At 35.3% G+C, this 14,944-nt stretch overlaps 1 protein-coding gene across 7 annotated transcripts in view; it reads right to left on the minus strand.

The window, feature by feature from the left end:
- UHMK1 (U2AF homology motif kinase 1) overlaps positions 1 to 14,944 on the minus strand; it is an 89,071-nt gene that overhangs the window by 72,596 nt on the left and 1,531 nt on the right. For all 7 annotated transcript variants that reach the window (XR_011536879.1, XR_011536878.1, XR_011536877.1 and 4 more), the window contains exons 2-7: positions 14,413 to 14,705; positions 13,620 to 13,811; positions 11,441 to 11,535; positions 5,369 to 5,445; positions 5,114 to 5,212; positions 2,127 to 2,215 (exon numbers count right to left, since the gene is read on the minus strand). Coding sequence is in view for 4 of the 7 variants with exons in the window: in XM_008533315.2 (XP_008531537.2) it covers positions 2,127 to 2,215; positions 5,114 to 5,212; positions 5,369 to 5,445; positions 11,441 to 11,535; positions 13,620 to 13,811; positions 14,413 to 14,705 (845 nt within the window). In the remaining 3 variants the exon portion in view is untranslated. The remainder of the gene's footprint in view (positions 1 to 2,126; positions 2,216 to 5,113; positions 5,213 to 5,368; positions 5,446 to 11,440; positions 11,536 to 13,619; positions 13,812 to 14,412; positions 14,706 to 14,944) is intronic.

The raw sequence follows: 14,944 nt of genomic DNA on the forward strand, positions 1-14,944 counted from the left end.
CGGGTTTTTTAACAAAATAAAAGAATGTTAGCTCTAAGACCAGCTAGTTTCTAGCAATATATGCTTTTTCATTAAATACAAAAGGAAAGTTAGAAGATGATGTTCAATGAAAATAATGAAGCTCTTCCTGATTTTTTTAACCTGATTCTTAATTACCCCCAAATCCATACACCAAAGTTCAATAAATGAATATACACGCACTTAGAGAAGGAATACCAAGCTTTCTATCATACTCTTTGCTTCACAGATAACCTATAATTTTATACATTGTATTACTCCAAACTAAATAAAGAGAAAAAGCATCTTAATTTGATAACTTATTATGAAATTAAATTATATTAAAGCTATATTATTTTAATCTTGACTACTTTTGTAAGATGTATTCCATAATTTATTTTCCAGTGTTTTTTACAATATTCCTTAAAAAGTCATAATATGTTAATTTGAACTGAAAAATTCAAACAAAGACTGGCTTTGCCCACTAGGTAATGGACTTTTTCAATACGCTGAAGTTAAATCTGTGATTCCAAGAGTTTATCGAAAGTTGCTTTCCCTCTCCTTTAAACGTCAGTGGAGGCTTAAGAGAGCAAACTTCTCACGGATGGAGACTGATTTTCTTCGTATTATTTTAAAGCTGGATACTTCTCCCTCGAAAATATTCCTCCTATTTTCCTATTCTGTGTCTCCCACTTCATTTTGACCACTGGGTTTAATATTGAGTCAGATCACATTAGTCCTTAATTCAAAATCTTCCAATACGTTCCCTTCTCATTCAGAGTAAAAGCCAATGTTGTTTCAATGGCCCACGAGGCTCACCCTACCTGACCTGCCCCTATACTCCCTTACCTCTTTGATACTACTATTCCCCAACTCTACTCTGCTATAGCCACAATGACCTCCTCAAACCTGCCAGGCATACTCAAGGCCTTGGGACTTGCTGTGCTCTTGCCTGGAATTCTCTTCCTTAACCTCCTTCAAATTTCAACTCAAATGTAACCTCAATACTTACTTCCCTACTTTCTGATTTAAAACTGCAATTCACCCCACCACAATAGTCTTCTTCAATCTGTTTCTCCATAGTGCTTATCCCTATATATTCCTTTGTCTGTTATGATGACTGTTATATCCCAGTGCCTAGAACATGAACACTCAATAAATAGGGGTTGAATAAATAAACAGCAATGATGCATTTAGTATGTACCTGACAGTAAATGAGGTAAAGGCCACTACTACTAGATTGGCAATAACTTTTTACTAAGACAACAAAGAAGTTTCTTTTTTTCTCAGTTGCCAAGAATTTTCATAATATTGAACCATAAGATAAAATAATAATCCACCACCAGAGGTGATTTCCCCTCCAGGGGATATGTGGCAGTGTCTAGGGACATTTTTGGTTGTCACAACTGAGGAGGGTGGAGGGAAGGCATCTAGTGAGTAGAAGGCAGGGATGCTGCTGAACATCTTATAATGTACATGACAGCTCCACCAACAAAGAATTACCCAGCTCAAATATCAATTATGTTGAGGTTGAAAAACCCTGAGACAGTAAAACAATATTGTTTCCTAAAAAACAAAAATACTACAGATAAAAGATTTCTTTTATATTCTTTGCCATATAATTTAATTTAGAATTGCAGAATTTCTAAAGAAACCTCCATGATCACAGTTTTACCCCTTTTGTTTTACTGATGAAAAAATTAAGGTTGATCACAAAGCTAGTCATGTTGAGACTGGAGCTCAGATTTCAGGATTCTCAGTTCTATTACAATCAGAACTTAACCTAAATGGTTTTCTAATTCTACTTAATTAGAACAAAATTGGGCCAAAACATTTCTGTAGCTGACCCTGACCTAAATTAGCTATAATTCAGTTGGTGTCACTGTTCAGAATGGCTTAAAAGTAGATTATAATACTTTTCTAAAAATAAATTTTAACTGATAAAGAAATGCATGCATATTATAGAACTTTTGGAAAAAGTGAAAAATATAAGAAAATAAAACATCCATAATGCAAAATTTATAATCCCTAGCAACATTTTGTGTACATCTTTCTACAGAACTAAAACATTCTGTACAGGATTTTAACAACCTCTGAATCATTCTGGAATTACAAAAACATTCACTTACTTGTCCTCTGCCAGGATTTTCCTTGGGAACAAGCAGAGACACCACTGGTCCATATTTTTGACACTCCTCTTTTACATCTTCTACAACATCTGGTTATTAAAACATACAACAGTAACCACTTTGATGTGATCAAAGCATTATTTTAAAATTTTAAATCATCAAAGAATTCAGATCTAAGTAATGAGGTCATTTTCCATACCACCTAAAATTAGGCTTAACTTAAGAATAATATAAATTCAATTCATTTAGTAATTTTCTTCTTATACCTTCAATTTAACATTTTGAACAGTTAATATATTAAAATGATTCAAAATCCAAAAAACAGAGTCTTCTTCCCAATTTCCCAACTGCCATTCCATTCCCCTCCCTGAAGGCAACAAACATTATCAGTTTCTTCTTTATCCTTCCATAAATATTATAAGCATACACCAGCAATATGACGATTGCATATGCTTTTTTTTAAGTAAAAAATCCCAATCTTGGGGCTGGCCTTGTGGCCAAGTGGTTAAGTTCGTGCCCTTCACTTCAGAGGCCCAGGGTTTTGCCAGTGCGGATCCTGGGCACGGACCTAGCACTGTTCATCAGGCCATGCTGAGGTGGCGTCCCACACAGCACAACTAGAAGGATCTGCAACTAGTATATACAGCTATGTACTGTGGGGCTTTGGGGAGAAGAAGAAGAAGAAGAAGTAAAAAAAAGACTGGTAACAGATGTTAGCTCAGGTGTCAATCTCCAAAAAAAAAATAAATAAAAACAAATACAAAATTCCAATCTTGCTTTGCTTTATTAACATTATAGCTTTAAGATCTTTCAATATGACTACATGAAATTTTCTCATTTGTTTTTATGGCTATCCAGTATTTCACTCCACGAATGATCAATACATTCTCTCATATGTCCCCTACTGCTGAATAATTAAACTATTTCCAAACTTTCTGCCATTACAGATAACTTATAATAGATAAACTTGTACATATCTCACTCTACTTGCATATTTCTAAACTGACTCTCTAGACATGGAATTACTAGGTCAAAATTGATTTGAATTTGCAATTGCTGGAATTACCAATTTGCCTTTCATAAAGGTTTACTATTTAAACTCTCTCCAGGGATATATAAGAACATGTCTTCCTGTACCCTTCCCACAAGAAGGTTATTAAATATCTTCTCCACTGTCAATGTGAAGGGTAACAAAGACATCATAGCATGATTTTAATTAGCATTTCAATAAATGAGAATGAAACATATCTGTGAGATACACTTGTACATACTTTCCTATAAACTATCTATTTATATCCTTTACCCAGTAGCTACTGGGTTGATTTATAGAGGCTCTGTCTGTGATAAGAGCTGTAAATATTTTTTCCTAGACTGCTATTTGTCTTTTAATCTTTCTTATGGTGATTTTTGTCAAGGCAAAATTTGTTGAATTATTATTTTACCGCTGAGTTTTGTGCATACTTGTAAAAGGCCTTTCCCACTCCAGGAATATATTTTTTTTAATCTCCCATGACTTTTTAAGGTAAAAAGTTTTTCTTCCTTTCTTCTCTCCTTTCCACCTACCCTTCTTTCTTCTTTCTTCCTAGCCTCATCTTTAATGGTTTAATTTTCCACAAGGAAAATATTTAATATTAAGCAACTGACATTTTTAAGTTTGGTTCTGCTTTAGTCCATTCAACACTGTTTGCAGAATGCTCTTACTAAAACAGAAATCTAACTATATCATTCTCCTATTTTAAATTTTTAATGGCCCCTTATCGCATTTAACAAAGAATAAATACTTACTGAGTACTTAAATACTGACTGCTCCCCAAGAAATGTCCTAAGATACAACCATACCAAACAATTTGCTGTTCTCTGAACATGCAACGCTTTCTCTCATCTCTATGTCTTTCTGCTACTTCCCACCCAACCCCTCAGCTTTTAGCCAAGCCACTCTGATTACTAAGGAGCTCAGATGCCCTCATGGATCACTCAGACTGGGTTAAGTACCCCTCCTCTCTGCCTGCCTGCATATTACTCTACTTTTAGATTTATCAAAACTGTAATTGTTTGTTATATAACTGTCTCCCCCACTACACTAAAGACAGGAAGTAATCCCACAGTGGTAAGTACATAGCCAGAACTCAGTAAATATGTCTTGAGTGAATGAGCTGTTAAAAGCAAAAAAGAGAGCCAAAAGCAAGTGGAAGCACAGGGCAGGACTGGAGTAGAGAGACAGAAAGAAGTTGCTGGGAAAATTCATCTTTTTTATTAATTTGGTAAAGGCTTATGAGATGTAAAAGACTTGAAAGGTCTTAGCCTTCCTGAACTGTTATAACAAAATGACATAGATGGAGTGGACTGAACAACAGACATTTATTTCTCACAGTTCTGAAGCCAGAACTTCAACATCAAGGTGCAGGCAGACTTGGTGTCTGCTGTAGACAGTTGCCTTCTTGCTGTATCCTCACATGGTGAAAGAAGAGAGCTCTGTCTCTTCTTCTTCTTATAAGGGCATTAACATCATTACGAGGGCCCCACCCTCGTGACCTAATCTAAACCTCCTAACTCTCCAACTCCAAATACTGTCACATTGGGGATTAGGGCTTTGCCATATGAATACTGAGGGGACACATTCAATCTACAGCAAGAATCAAAAAGTTAAGAGTATTTTAGAGATCATATAGTTCAATAACTTCATTATATAAATTAGGAAAATATGACAGTCTTATGAATCGATATGTCAATTCCAGATGTAGTTAAGAAAGATACATTAAAACATAATTTACGGGGGCTGGCCCCATGGCCTAGTGGTTAAGTTCAGCATGCTCTGCTTCAGCAGCCTGGGTTCAGTTCCCGGCCATGGACCTACACCACTTGGAGGTGGCCATTCTTTGGTGGCGACCCACATACAAAACAGAGGAAGACTGGCCCAGATGTTAGCTCAGGGTGAATCTCCCTCAAGCAAAAACAAAAACAAAAACATTAATTTAGGAAGCACTGACCTTCATATTCCTCTTCATTCTCAAGATAATCATCATCCAGCACGTTCAGCAGTCTTAGCACTGGAGTTGGAAGCATCACCAGATCTTCAATATGAGGGGCTGTTAAAGTTCATTACAACATGGTTAAATGTAAACTTCCCTAAATAAACTGAGGAACATCAGGCAAAGGAGCTTGGGAATACAAATTAGTTCTGCTGTCTTATTTGATTACCAAGAAAAATGACCAAGAAAAAAACAGAGATATATACAACTTACCAAAAGGAATGCTAAAGAATGGGCTGCACAATGCCATTTCAGCAGGAATTCTTCTGCTTGGATCATCATGAAGCATGCTAAAACACAAAAATGGGTATCTTTACAATTATTATCAAACCTTTTGAAAATGCAACCATTAGAGAAAATAAAAATGTCTAAATCTTCATCACAGCATTAATTATATTAGCATGACTTACTGAATCATTTACTTACAAAAAATATAAAAGCTATTTATGAGTAAATGGTTCAATAAATCACGATACATACTATGACGTAATATATTTTAATTTAAAATGTTTCTGATCAATAAATACAACATGGGAAAGTGATCCATACTCTATAACATTAAGTGAAAAAAAAGCTAGACAGAGATTTAGGGTAATCCAATTAAAAAAAAAAAAGATGGTGAGATGATTTTTGAGTCTTGTCAAATCCCCCTAATAATAGAGCAACTTGATAGCAAAATCAAAAACTCACAGACAACATTTACAACAAAAGTAGGTAACCCCAATAAATGCCAAATACAAGAGTCTAAGGACAAACCATCAACAGTAGGAAGCCTTGCACCATATCAGCATCTATGTGGAAGGAAGCAGAGAAAAGCAACAGTTGATCTGATGAACCAGAGAAAAGAATAACCCAAAATAGCCAACAGGTACTCACTAGGAAGCATAGTAAGCCAATATGAGAGAAGCAGCTGAAACTGCAAGGGGTTATACATTCTAATTCCTAGTGAATGCAAGGGATCCTCTGTAAAATCTGAAGGGATTGGAGTAATCTAGACACCATGACTTCTCAAAACTAACCAGCTGAAATTCCCTTCCAGGGCAAAGTCCTGCAGAAAAAAGAAATCTTGGGACTAGAATCCAAATTAGTACGATGGAGGATGGGGGAAATAAAAATTGAGAGAGACAGGAAGACAGAGACAGAGACACCAAGAAAAAAGTGAGGAGGAGAAGAACCAGCAGATCTCAGGGGAAAAAACATCTTTTTTTGTTTAGACGTTACACAAAAACAACAGAAGAAAGAGCCCTGTATAATGAGAAAAGTTATCCCAACTACACCTTCTATAAGTTTAGGAAAATGAATTCCATATAAAAATGAGCTTTATATTTTAATAAAGTTATACAAAAAAAAGAGAAATGCAAAATAATATCCCTCAGACAATGAATGCATGCCAGAAAGACATGACCACAACACAGATGAACATTATAACCTACCATTTCAAAATAAGCTAAAGACACTTTTAAGAAATATAAGATATAAAGAGCAACATAAATCAAAATTAGAAAATCTCAAAAATTAGGTAATAGAACTCAGGAAAGAATTGGAAATAAAAGAAAAGAATCATTTCATAAAATAAGATTAAGCTAGAAGAGATACAAGAATGAATAAACACGAGACAATGTCTTAAAGATAAACAGAAGGCAGAAAGGAGGAAATTTTTTAAAAATCAAAAAGAAATAATGAAAGAGATAAAAAAGATTCAAGAGGAAATGATAAAACTAAATAAAGTCAAAGAAAATCCACTACGTGTAGAATAGGAGTGAACCAAAGCAGGAAACAGAATGAATACTAAAAACTGTAATTTAAAAACACTTTTTAAAACAAACAAGAAGATCTGAAACTACATATTTTCCTGAGAATATCAACCCAGAACAATCAACATCAAAACATATTCTGGTAAAATCACTAGATTTTTAAGAAAAAGATGAAACCACGTGGGCATCTAGACAACAAGGGCAAGTGACTTTTAATATAAAGACAATCGAGTATCATCAGACTTTTCAACAGCAACACCATATGCTAGAAGAAAACAGAGAAATAGGTTTAAGACATGTGAGAAAAGAATGCATACCAAGGAATTTTATATCCAGATAAAGAGATTTTCAAGTATAATAAGCACAGTTTAACCATTATTAACAGGAAAGAACTCAAGAGAATATTAATCCTATGCTCTCCTAGAGAACAAGCTTCAGCAAACAAATGATTAGAGAGACATCAACACAAGGACCAGTGGTAAAATTAAACATATAGTTACATGGAGAACTAAGATTAAATAATAGTGTTAAAACAGAGAGTATATAGTATGTAATGGTTATATAATCTGATGATGCAGATACAGCTATTTTTCAAATGGGGAAGAATGGAAAAAGCATATGCAAAAGTAACTGTTTTCAGTAATCTTACTAGATTACTATTATTCTGACACTGTAGTGTAATGTGGAATAAAGCAAATGAGTAATTATGAAATATTCTCATTCTGGCATTCCTTTTGTCCTTTAGAACCAGAATTCTTGACACAGAAGAAAGGAGATACAGATGTAAAACAGAAGAAGAAAAGTAAAAATTCTGTGGTTTTACATTTTAATTGGAAATGTTAGTATGAACTCTGTCCACTTATAAGGCCTCAGAAACAATCACCACCTCAGTAGCAATGAATATTCCTAATACCCAGATTGTGGTTTTAAAATACCATTTCCTACTAAGAGAAACCTGGCTTCTTGGAGAAATGGCTACTTCCTGGTGTGGGGCAGGAAATGTATAAGATGAACTGGGAAGATCTTGTCACACCAGATACCAAGCAAGCTACCAAAGATAATAAGGACACCAAAACCAACTTGCAGAAGTTCACATTCATCAAAGATGAGACAAATTCAGCTTCAATTAGGAAAAAAACTGCTCGACATATTTCAATCCATTAGTTAATAATGATACTTTAAACTTTCAAAAATGGGATCATTCCCTTTGGAGGATGACAGGAACCAACTCATGACAAAAACTAGTAAATAAAGGGAAAATTAAGCATTTACTTTGTCTTTGATTAACCAAATGAAGAACCAATGACAGAATAAGAACATCATCATTCTACAACCCCTAACAAAGGAATGGATCTAGGCATTGAGTATTAACAGTTGCTAACACACAAAATAGAGATGGCTACACTATGTGCCTCCCTATAAAAGAATACAGTATAATCTACAGTCTACAGAAAAACAAACAAATGAACAAAACCTCTATATACAACTAACAAATTTACAAGAAATAAACAAAAGTATGTTAAACTACACCACGATAACACAATCAGCAAAACTCAGACTGTGGACAACTATACTGAGCCAAGAACCCAGGTTGTTCAACAAATAAACAAGGGAAAAGCAGGGTAGGAGATGGAAAGGGACCTTTTAGAGTAAAGAGACTTAAAAAGATTTTGTTTTAAGAAGAGTAACACTAAACCATAGTGTTTGAGGATGCACACTTAGGTACTAAAACTATAATGAAAACAAGGAAGTAATCACCATAAAAGTCAGGGTAGCGGTTACTTATAGGGAAGGAAAGAAGGGGTTGGGACTCGGATGGAGCACACGGAGGACTTCAAGGGTAGCTGGGGAAGTTCTATTTCTTGACCTGAATAGTGAATACAACGGTACTCCTAAGGATTCACTAAGCTATGCATTTGTTCTCAGTATCTGTTTTATTCTACAATTAAAAAAAAGGTTCAAACAGTTTTACATGCATTCACAACAAAATAAGCAGAAAGATACTGAAAAGAAATAGCACCAAGTAACACTAGGAAAGTGAGTTTATATTTTTATTTTCCTCATCACAATTTTCTGTAGCTTCTAAATTTAGTATTAGTTGTATAATCAAGAAGAAAAAAAGCCCAAATAACAAAGTCAATACTAGAACTTAGATGATTTGACTTCCAAGAGAGAATCCATTATTTTGAAAACATACACACACGAATCAGTGCAAGTAAAATTAGTGAGATCTCAGTAAGTTCTGTGGATTGTAACGTCAATTTCCTGGTTTTGGTATTGTACCACAGTTACATAAGATGTTATCAGGGGAAACTGGGTGAAGGGTACACAGATCTCTCTGTAACATTTTTGCAACTTCCTGCAAATCTATAATTACTTCAAAATAAAAAGTTAAAAAAAAAACTAATTGGAAGGTTTACAGAGTCAATAGAAATAATACTCTGACTTGATCAAGAGATCTACCCTTTTGCAGCATACTAATTATTTTATTCATTTCTGGCCTGTAATGCTAGAAATGTGAAAAGTCAACTATTTGATAATATACATTATTTCTTATTTTAAAATATTTATTGTGTTTGGATCTACCAAAAAATCAGAAACACTATATCTGTCCCCAGAACTTTCAACAGTAATTATTTAAACTATAATACATAACTACCTAATTTGAACCATTTTCTTTCGTGGTCCAAAAGCAAACTCAGTCCTTGGTTAATACTCTTTTTAAAAACCTATTTCCCATCAAGTCTATAGAAATGTCAGAGCTACAAGAAGCCAAAGATACAGCGGCCCATCATTTATCTTCCAGTAAATAAAATAGCTGTCAAGAAGAGCCTAATACCTGGTACTCACCATGAACAAATGAACATTTCTTTGAAAATAAATTTAGTAAAATGACTTGATCATTTATGTTTCTTATAGGAAGCTAGCCTGTATAGAATATCTAAAGTAAGATTTTTTATTTCTAAGGGAGCAAAACCTGTACATGATCAAGCAAACCAGAAATAATAATAGAAATCCATTTAAAAAAATTGCTTTAGCAATCCTGAGAAAAAGAACAAAGTTGGAGGCATCACAATCTCTGATTTCAAAATATGCTACAAAGCCATAGCAATCAAAATAGCATGGTACTGGTACAAAAACACACACTAATCAACGGGACAGAACTGAAAGCCCAGAAATAAAACTACACATCTATGGACAGCTAATATTAGACAAAGGAGCCAAGAACATACAATGGAGAAAGGAAAGTCTCTTCAATAAATGGTGTTGGGAAAACTGGACAGCCACATGCAAAAGAATAAAAGTAGACCATTATCTCACACCATACACAAAAATTAACTGAAAATGGATTACAGACTTGAAGGTAAGATGTGATACCATAAAACTCCTAGAAGAAAATATAGGTAGTATACTCTGACATCAGTCTGAGAAGCATTTTTTGGAATACCATGTCTACTCAGGCAAGAGAAATAAAAGAGAAAATAACAAATGGGACTTCATCAGACTAAAGAGCTTCTGCAAGGCAAAGGAAACCAGGAGCAAAACAAAAAGAAAACTCACCAACTGGGAGAAAATATTTGGAAATCACATATACAACAAAGGGTTCATCTCCAAAATATATAAAGAACTCATACAACTCAACAACAAAAACCCAACAACCCAATCAAAAAATGGGCAGAGGATATGAACACACATTTTTCCAAACAAGATATGCAGATGGCCAACAGGCAAATGAAAAGATGTTCAACATCACTAATTACCATGGAAATGCAAATCAAAACTATAATCAGATATCACCTTACACCTGTTAGGGTGACTATAATTACCAAGACAAAAAATAACAAATGTTGGAGAGGATGTGGAGAAAAAGGAACCCTCATACATTGCTGATGGGAATGCAAACTGGTGCAGCCACTAAGGAAAACATTATGAAGATTTTTCAAAAAGTTAAAAATAGAAATACCATATGACCTAGCTATCCCACTACTGGGGATTTATCCAAAGAACTTGAAATCAACCATTCAAAGAGACTTATGCACCTCTATATTCACTGCAGCATTATTCACAATAGCCAAGACATGGAAGCAACCCAAGTGCCCATCAACTGATGAATGGATAAAGAAGATGTGGTGTATATATATATATATATATATATATACACACATACATATACACAGTGGCATACTACTCAGTCATAAAAAAGACAAAATCACCCCATTTGCAATAACATGGATCGACCTTGAGGGTATTATGTTAGCAAAATAAGCCAGAGAAAGATAAACACTGCATGATTTCACTCATATGTGGAAGATAAACATGTGGACAAAGAGAACAGATTAGTGGGTACCAGAGGGGAAGGGGGTTGGGGGTGGGCATAAGGGGTAAAGAGGCAGATATACACGTTGACTGACAAATAATTATGTACAACTGAAATTTCACAATGTTATAAACTATTATGACCTTAATAAAATAAAAAAATTGCTTTATATAGTGAATGTACACAGAGCAAGTTTAAAGTACATTAATGTACCTTTTGATAAGGTCTCTTAGGTGATAGGCTGGAATTGCGGCATTCACCACTGCTTTACTGGCAAATATGTGATCAATAATAGCAGAACTGTTTGCCTAAAAAAAGGGAGAAAAGTCTTCCTTTGGTTATTCAATTCAGTAAGCATTTACTGAGTACTAGGCACACAGCACTGTACTGTTTGCTAAGTAAAATGCAACAGAAAACACTCTCTTCTTAGAGCTTATACTCTTAATGGAGGAGATTATGTGCCTAATTATAAGCTCCTAGAGAGGAGGAACAGTTTTTCTCTATTCTCAGCAGCTAGCACAGTACCTGGGACCCAATGAACAATTACAAGATGAATGAATGAAGAAACAAATACCAAAGCAACCACATAAAAATGCAGTTTATCGCAAAGCGAGAAAACGGTGTGATAGTTGAATCAGAGTGTCTTAGCGATGAGTCTTCAATCGGTTTTCAGATGGAAATAAAATAAACTACCAAAGGCAAAGAAAGGCAGTATTTAAAAATTGCATTTGACACATTATTCATACTCTAATCCTATGGAATACAACATTTTTCTCTCTGAGTACTATACTATCTGAGAATTTGGAAGTGTGTACATACATGAGTAAAAACACCTGTTATCTCCACTATCACTAAAATTTACTGAATACTTACTTGAGGCCACACGCTATGCAAAGAACTAGGTATCATTTCTTTTTTAACCTCAGTACTCTTATGAGATATATGCTCTTATTACCCTCATTCTACAAAGTAAACCCATGGTTTAGCAAACCTAAATAAATACATTAGTAAGAGGTGGAGGCAAGATATGAACCCTAGTAGTTTGACTTCAGAGCCTATGTTCATACTCACTTGGCAATTTTGCCTTCAAAGAAAGAGATAAAATATAGAATAATGATGTTTTTACCTAGAGGGCTGAGTATTGAGGTTTCCATTAGACACATTACACTTCCAAATTTCACACAAAATGCCTGAATGTGACCTAGTTCTGATCGGCTCTGGCCCAAGCAGAAACAGTCCAAAGGGCTCAAAGATAGTCAAAGCTAATGCAAGTAACTGATCTCTATTTGGATGAACGCTAGAGAAGGAATACTCAGCCTCCTGACTGTTTGGGAGTACCCGTGACAAGGATGATACTGGTTTTACTTGCATGGTAGCATTTTTTTGCCAAAGGTAAGCATTAGGTACACCCACCAGGCTAATAAAGTATTCCTTCCAGAAATACTTCCAGAAATAGATGACTAGGGGTTTAAAAGAAATAAAACTCTACATGGTAAATAGCCATACACTAACTATATATTAGATGCTTAAAAAAAAATTTGTTTAATATAAAATCCAATAATAATTCCTATACATTCTATTATTTCTCAAACCTTTGGCCTAAAGGATACTGATATCCTCACAACACTGAAGGCCCACGATATGTTTGAAAACATAACGTAGTTACTTCTAACTTGCGAACAAACAAAAAGTTGATTCCTATGTCAGAGAGTTGGATTTAGAACTCATGTTCCCACAGAAACAACATTATAAGTAGCAGTCACTTTATCAGCAGAGTTCACATATGTAACACAAATAAATATGGGGAAGTGTAGAACTGTAGACAGAAGGAGGAACAGAATTTGGGTCCCAGGTCTGGAACATCCAGTGGTACGATCTGGAGCAAGTGGCTTTACGGATCAGTGCCTCTAGTTTTTCATTTGTAAAAGAATAACCAATATCCACTTCAAAGATCCTCACAGAATTGTTAAGAGAATTCAGAGATTGTGCATTAAAATACTTTTTCAACTATAAAGGAGGAACTGTAAAGCATTATGTAAAATTATCATTTAACTTACAATGTATTGTTGTATCAGTAATATTTTAGAATGTAATATAACTAAATTACTAGACAAAAGAAATCACTTTTTCTTCTTTGGGAAAATGCATTCATTCAAACATTTTATCAAGTACTCACTACATACCAGGCCCCAGGCTAGGAACAATGAGCATGCAATGCTCACTAGCACATTTGTAGCTACGGGAGTGAGCAGCGGCATTTAAGGTCCCAAAAATGCAGAAAGAGGAGCGTAGAGGAGATGAAGCAATCAGAGTCCTCAACGAGAATCATTATAAATTGAGTACCCTTAAACTGGAATTAAGGACCCCGCAGCAAAGCACTGGTGCAGTTTACCTTCCATTCCTGAGATCTGACTGTATGTTTCAGTTTCATTCCTGAGAACATTTCCAGTAAAATGATTCCTAGGCTCCACAGATCAACGGCTGAGGTACATTCTGTATCACTCTGCAGGCCAGCCTGGGCCAAGCAATTCTGCAGTTCTGCTTCCGGAGCCCGATACCCGTCTGTCTGAATATACTTTACATCCTAAAGAAGAAGAGTAAATATTACAACCAATAAAAAATTGCCCACTCTCCTTCCATCTCTACAGTGTATTTGCTTCTCTAAGAGTGCAGTAAACCACTGTCAAACAGAATGCCAACAAATTTTTAGTCCTTGGCTACCATAATTCTTTGGTTCATTAACTGGGCAGTTTTCATAGACAAGCTGTAGACTTTCCATACAGCTGCTTGGTTTTTTACATAGCTTCTTGCCTGCTAGACACTACTTAAAAATAAGGACACTCTCCGGCGAAGAGCTGACAAACCACGGAGAACGGAAGGTTTGCCCGAACTGTCACATGAGATAGTGCCCCAACACTCAAGACACCAGGAACAGTAATTCAGCAGTTAACTAACTGCTCAAGAATAAAAGAGCATTTTACGTCGGCGAAGTATTCTTAATACTTCCAAAGCTCTCTTGTACGTCACTAGCTCCCCCTATGCCTACCCTGTACCTGACCCAAACATAAACCTTTTTTTACATGGCGGCAATGACAGTCATTTTATTTGCTTCGTCCCCAGGCATTTCAGTATTCTAGACAGAAATGTCTCTACAAAAGCACCCCTGTTATTAAAGTACTTCTTACCTGATTGCCTTCTTTGAAGCTGAGTCCAAAGTCAATGAGTTTAAAACATTCATTCTCTGCACTCCACAATATGTTACGTGGTTTGAGGTCTGCATGGACATAACCCTCATGATGAAGAAAAGCAAGGGCCTCCAGAACATCTCTGGCACAATGCTGTATCATCCACATGGAACAACCCTGGTGACTGGAATATAAAAGCAATTCCGAAACACTGACATCCAGGAGTTCAAGCAACAGACAGCGTGATGGCACATTTGGAGAGAAGTGGATTGTGAAGACTCCATATAAAGTCACTAGAAAAAGAAACGAATTATAATACTTTAAAAATCAGTCTCAGAGTAAGTTATTACTAAAGTAGGGTAACTGCAGTACAAATTTGGAATGGTCTAGAGAAGGATAACTTTGATGAGCAAGCAAGTTTCCACAGTGATTTATTTTTCCCATGAATAAGATTTCTGGGCAACTGGGTTATTTTAATAAAATAAAATGAGGCAAGCTTCAACAGCTGATTACTACTCAAAGTTATTAAATA

Source organism: Equus przewalskii, unplaced genomic scaffold, assembly GCF_037783145.1.
Source record: "Equus przewalskii isolate Varuska unplaced genomic scaffold, EquPr2 ChrUn-5, whole genome shotgun sequence".
NCBI lineage: Eukaryota > Metazoa > Chordata > Mammalia > Perissodactyla > Equidae > Equus > Equus przewalskii.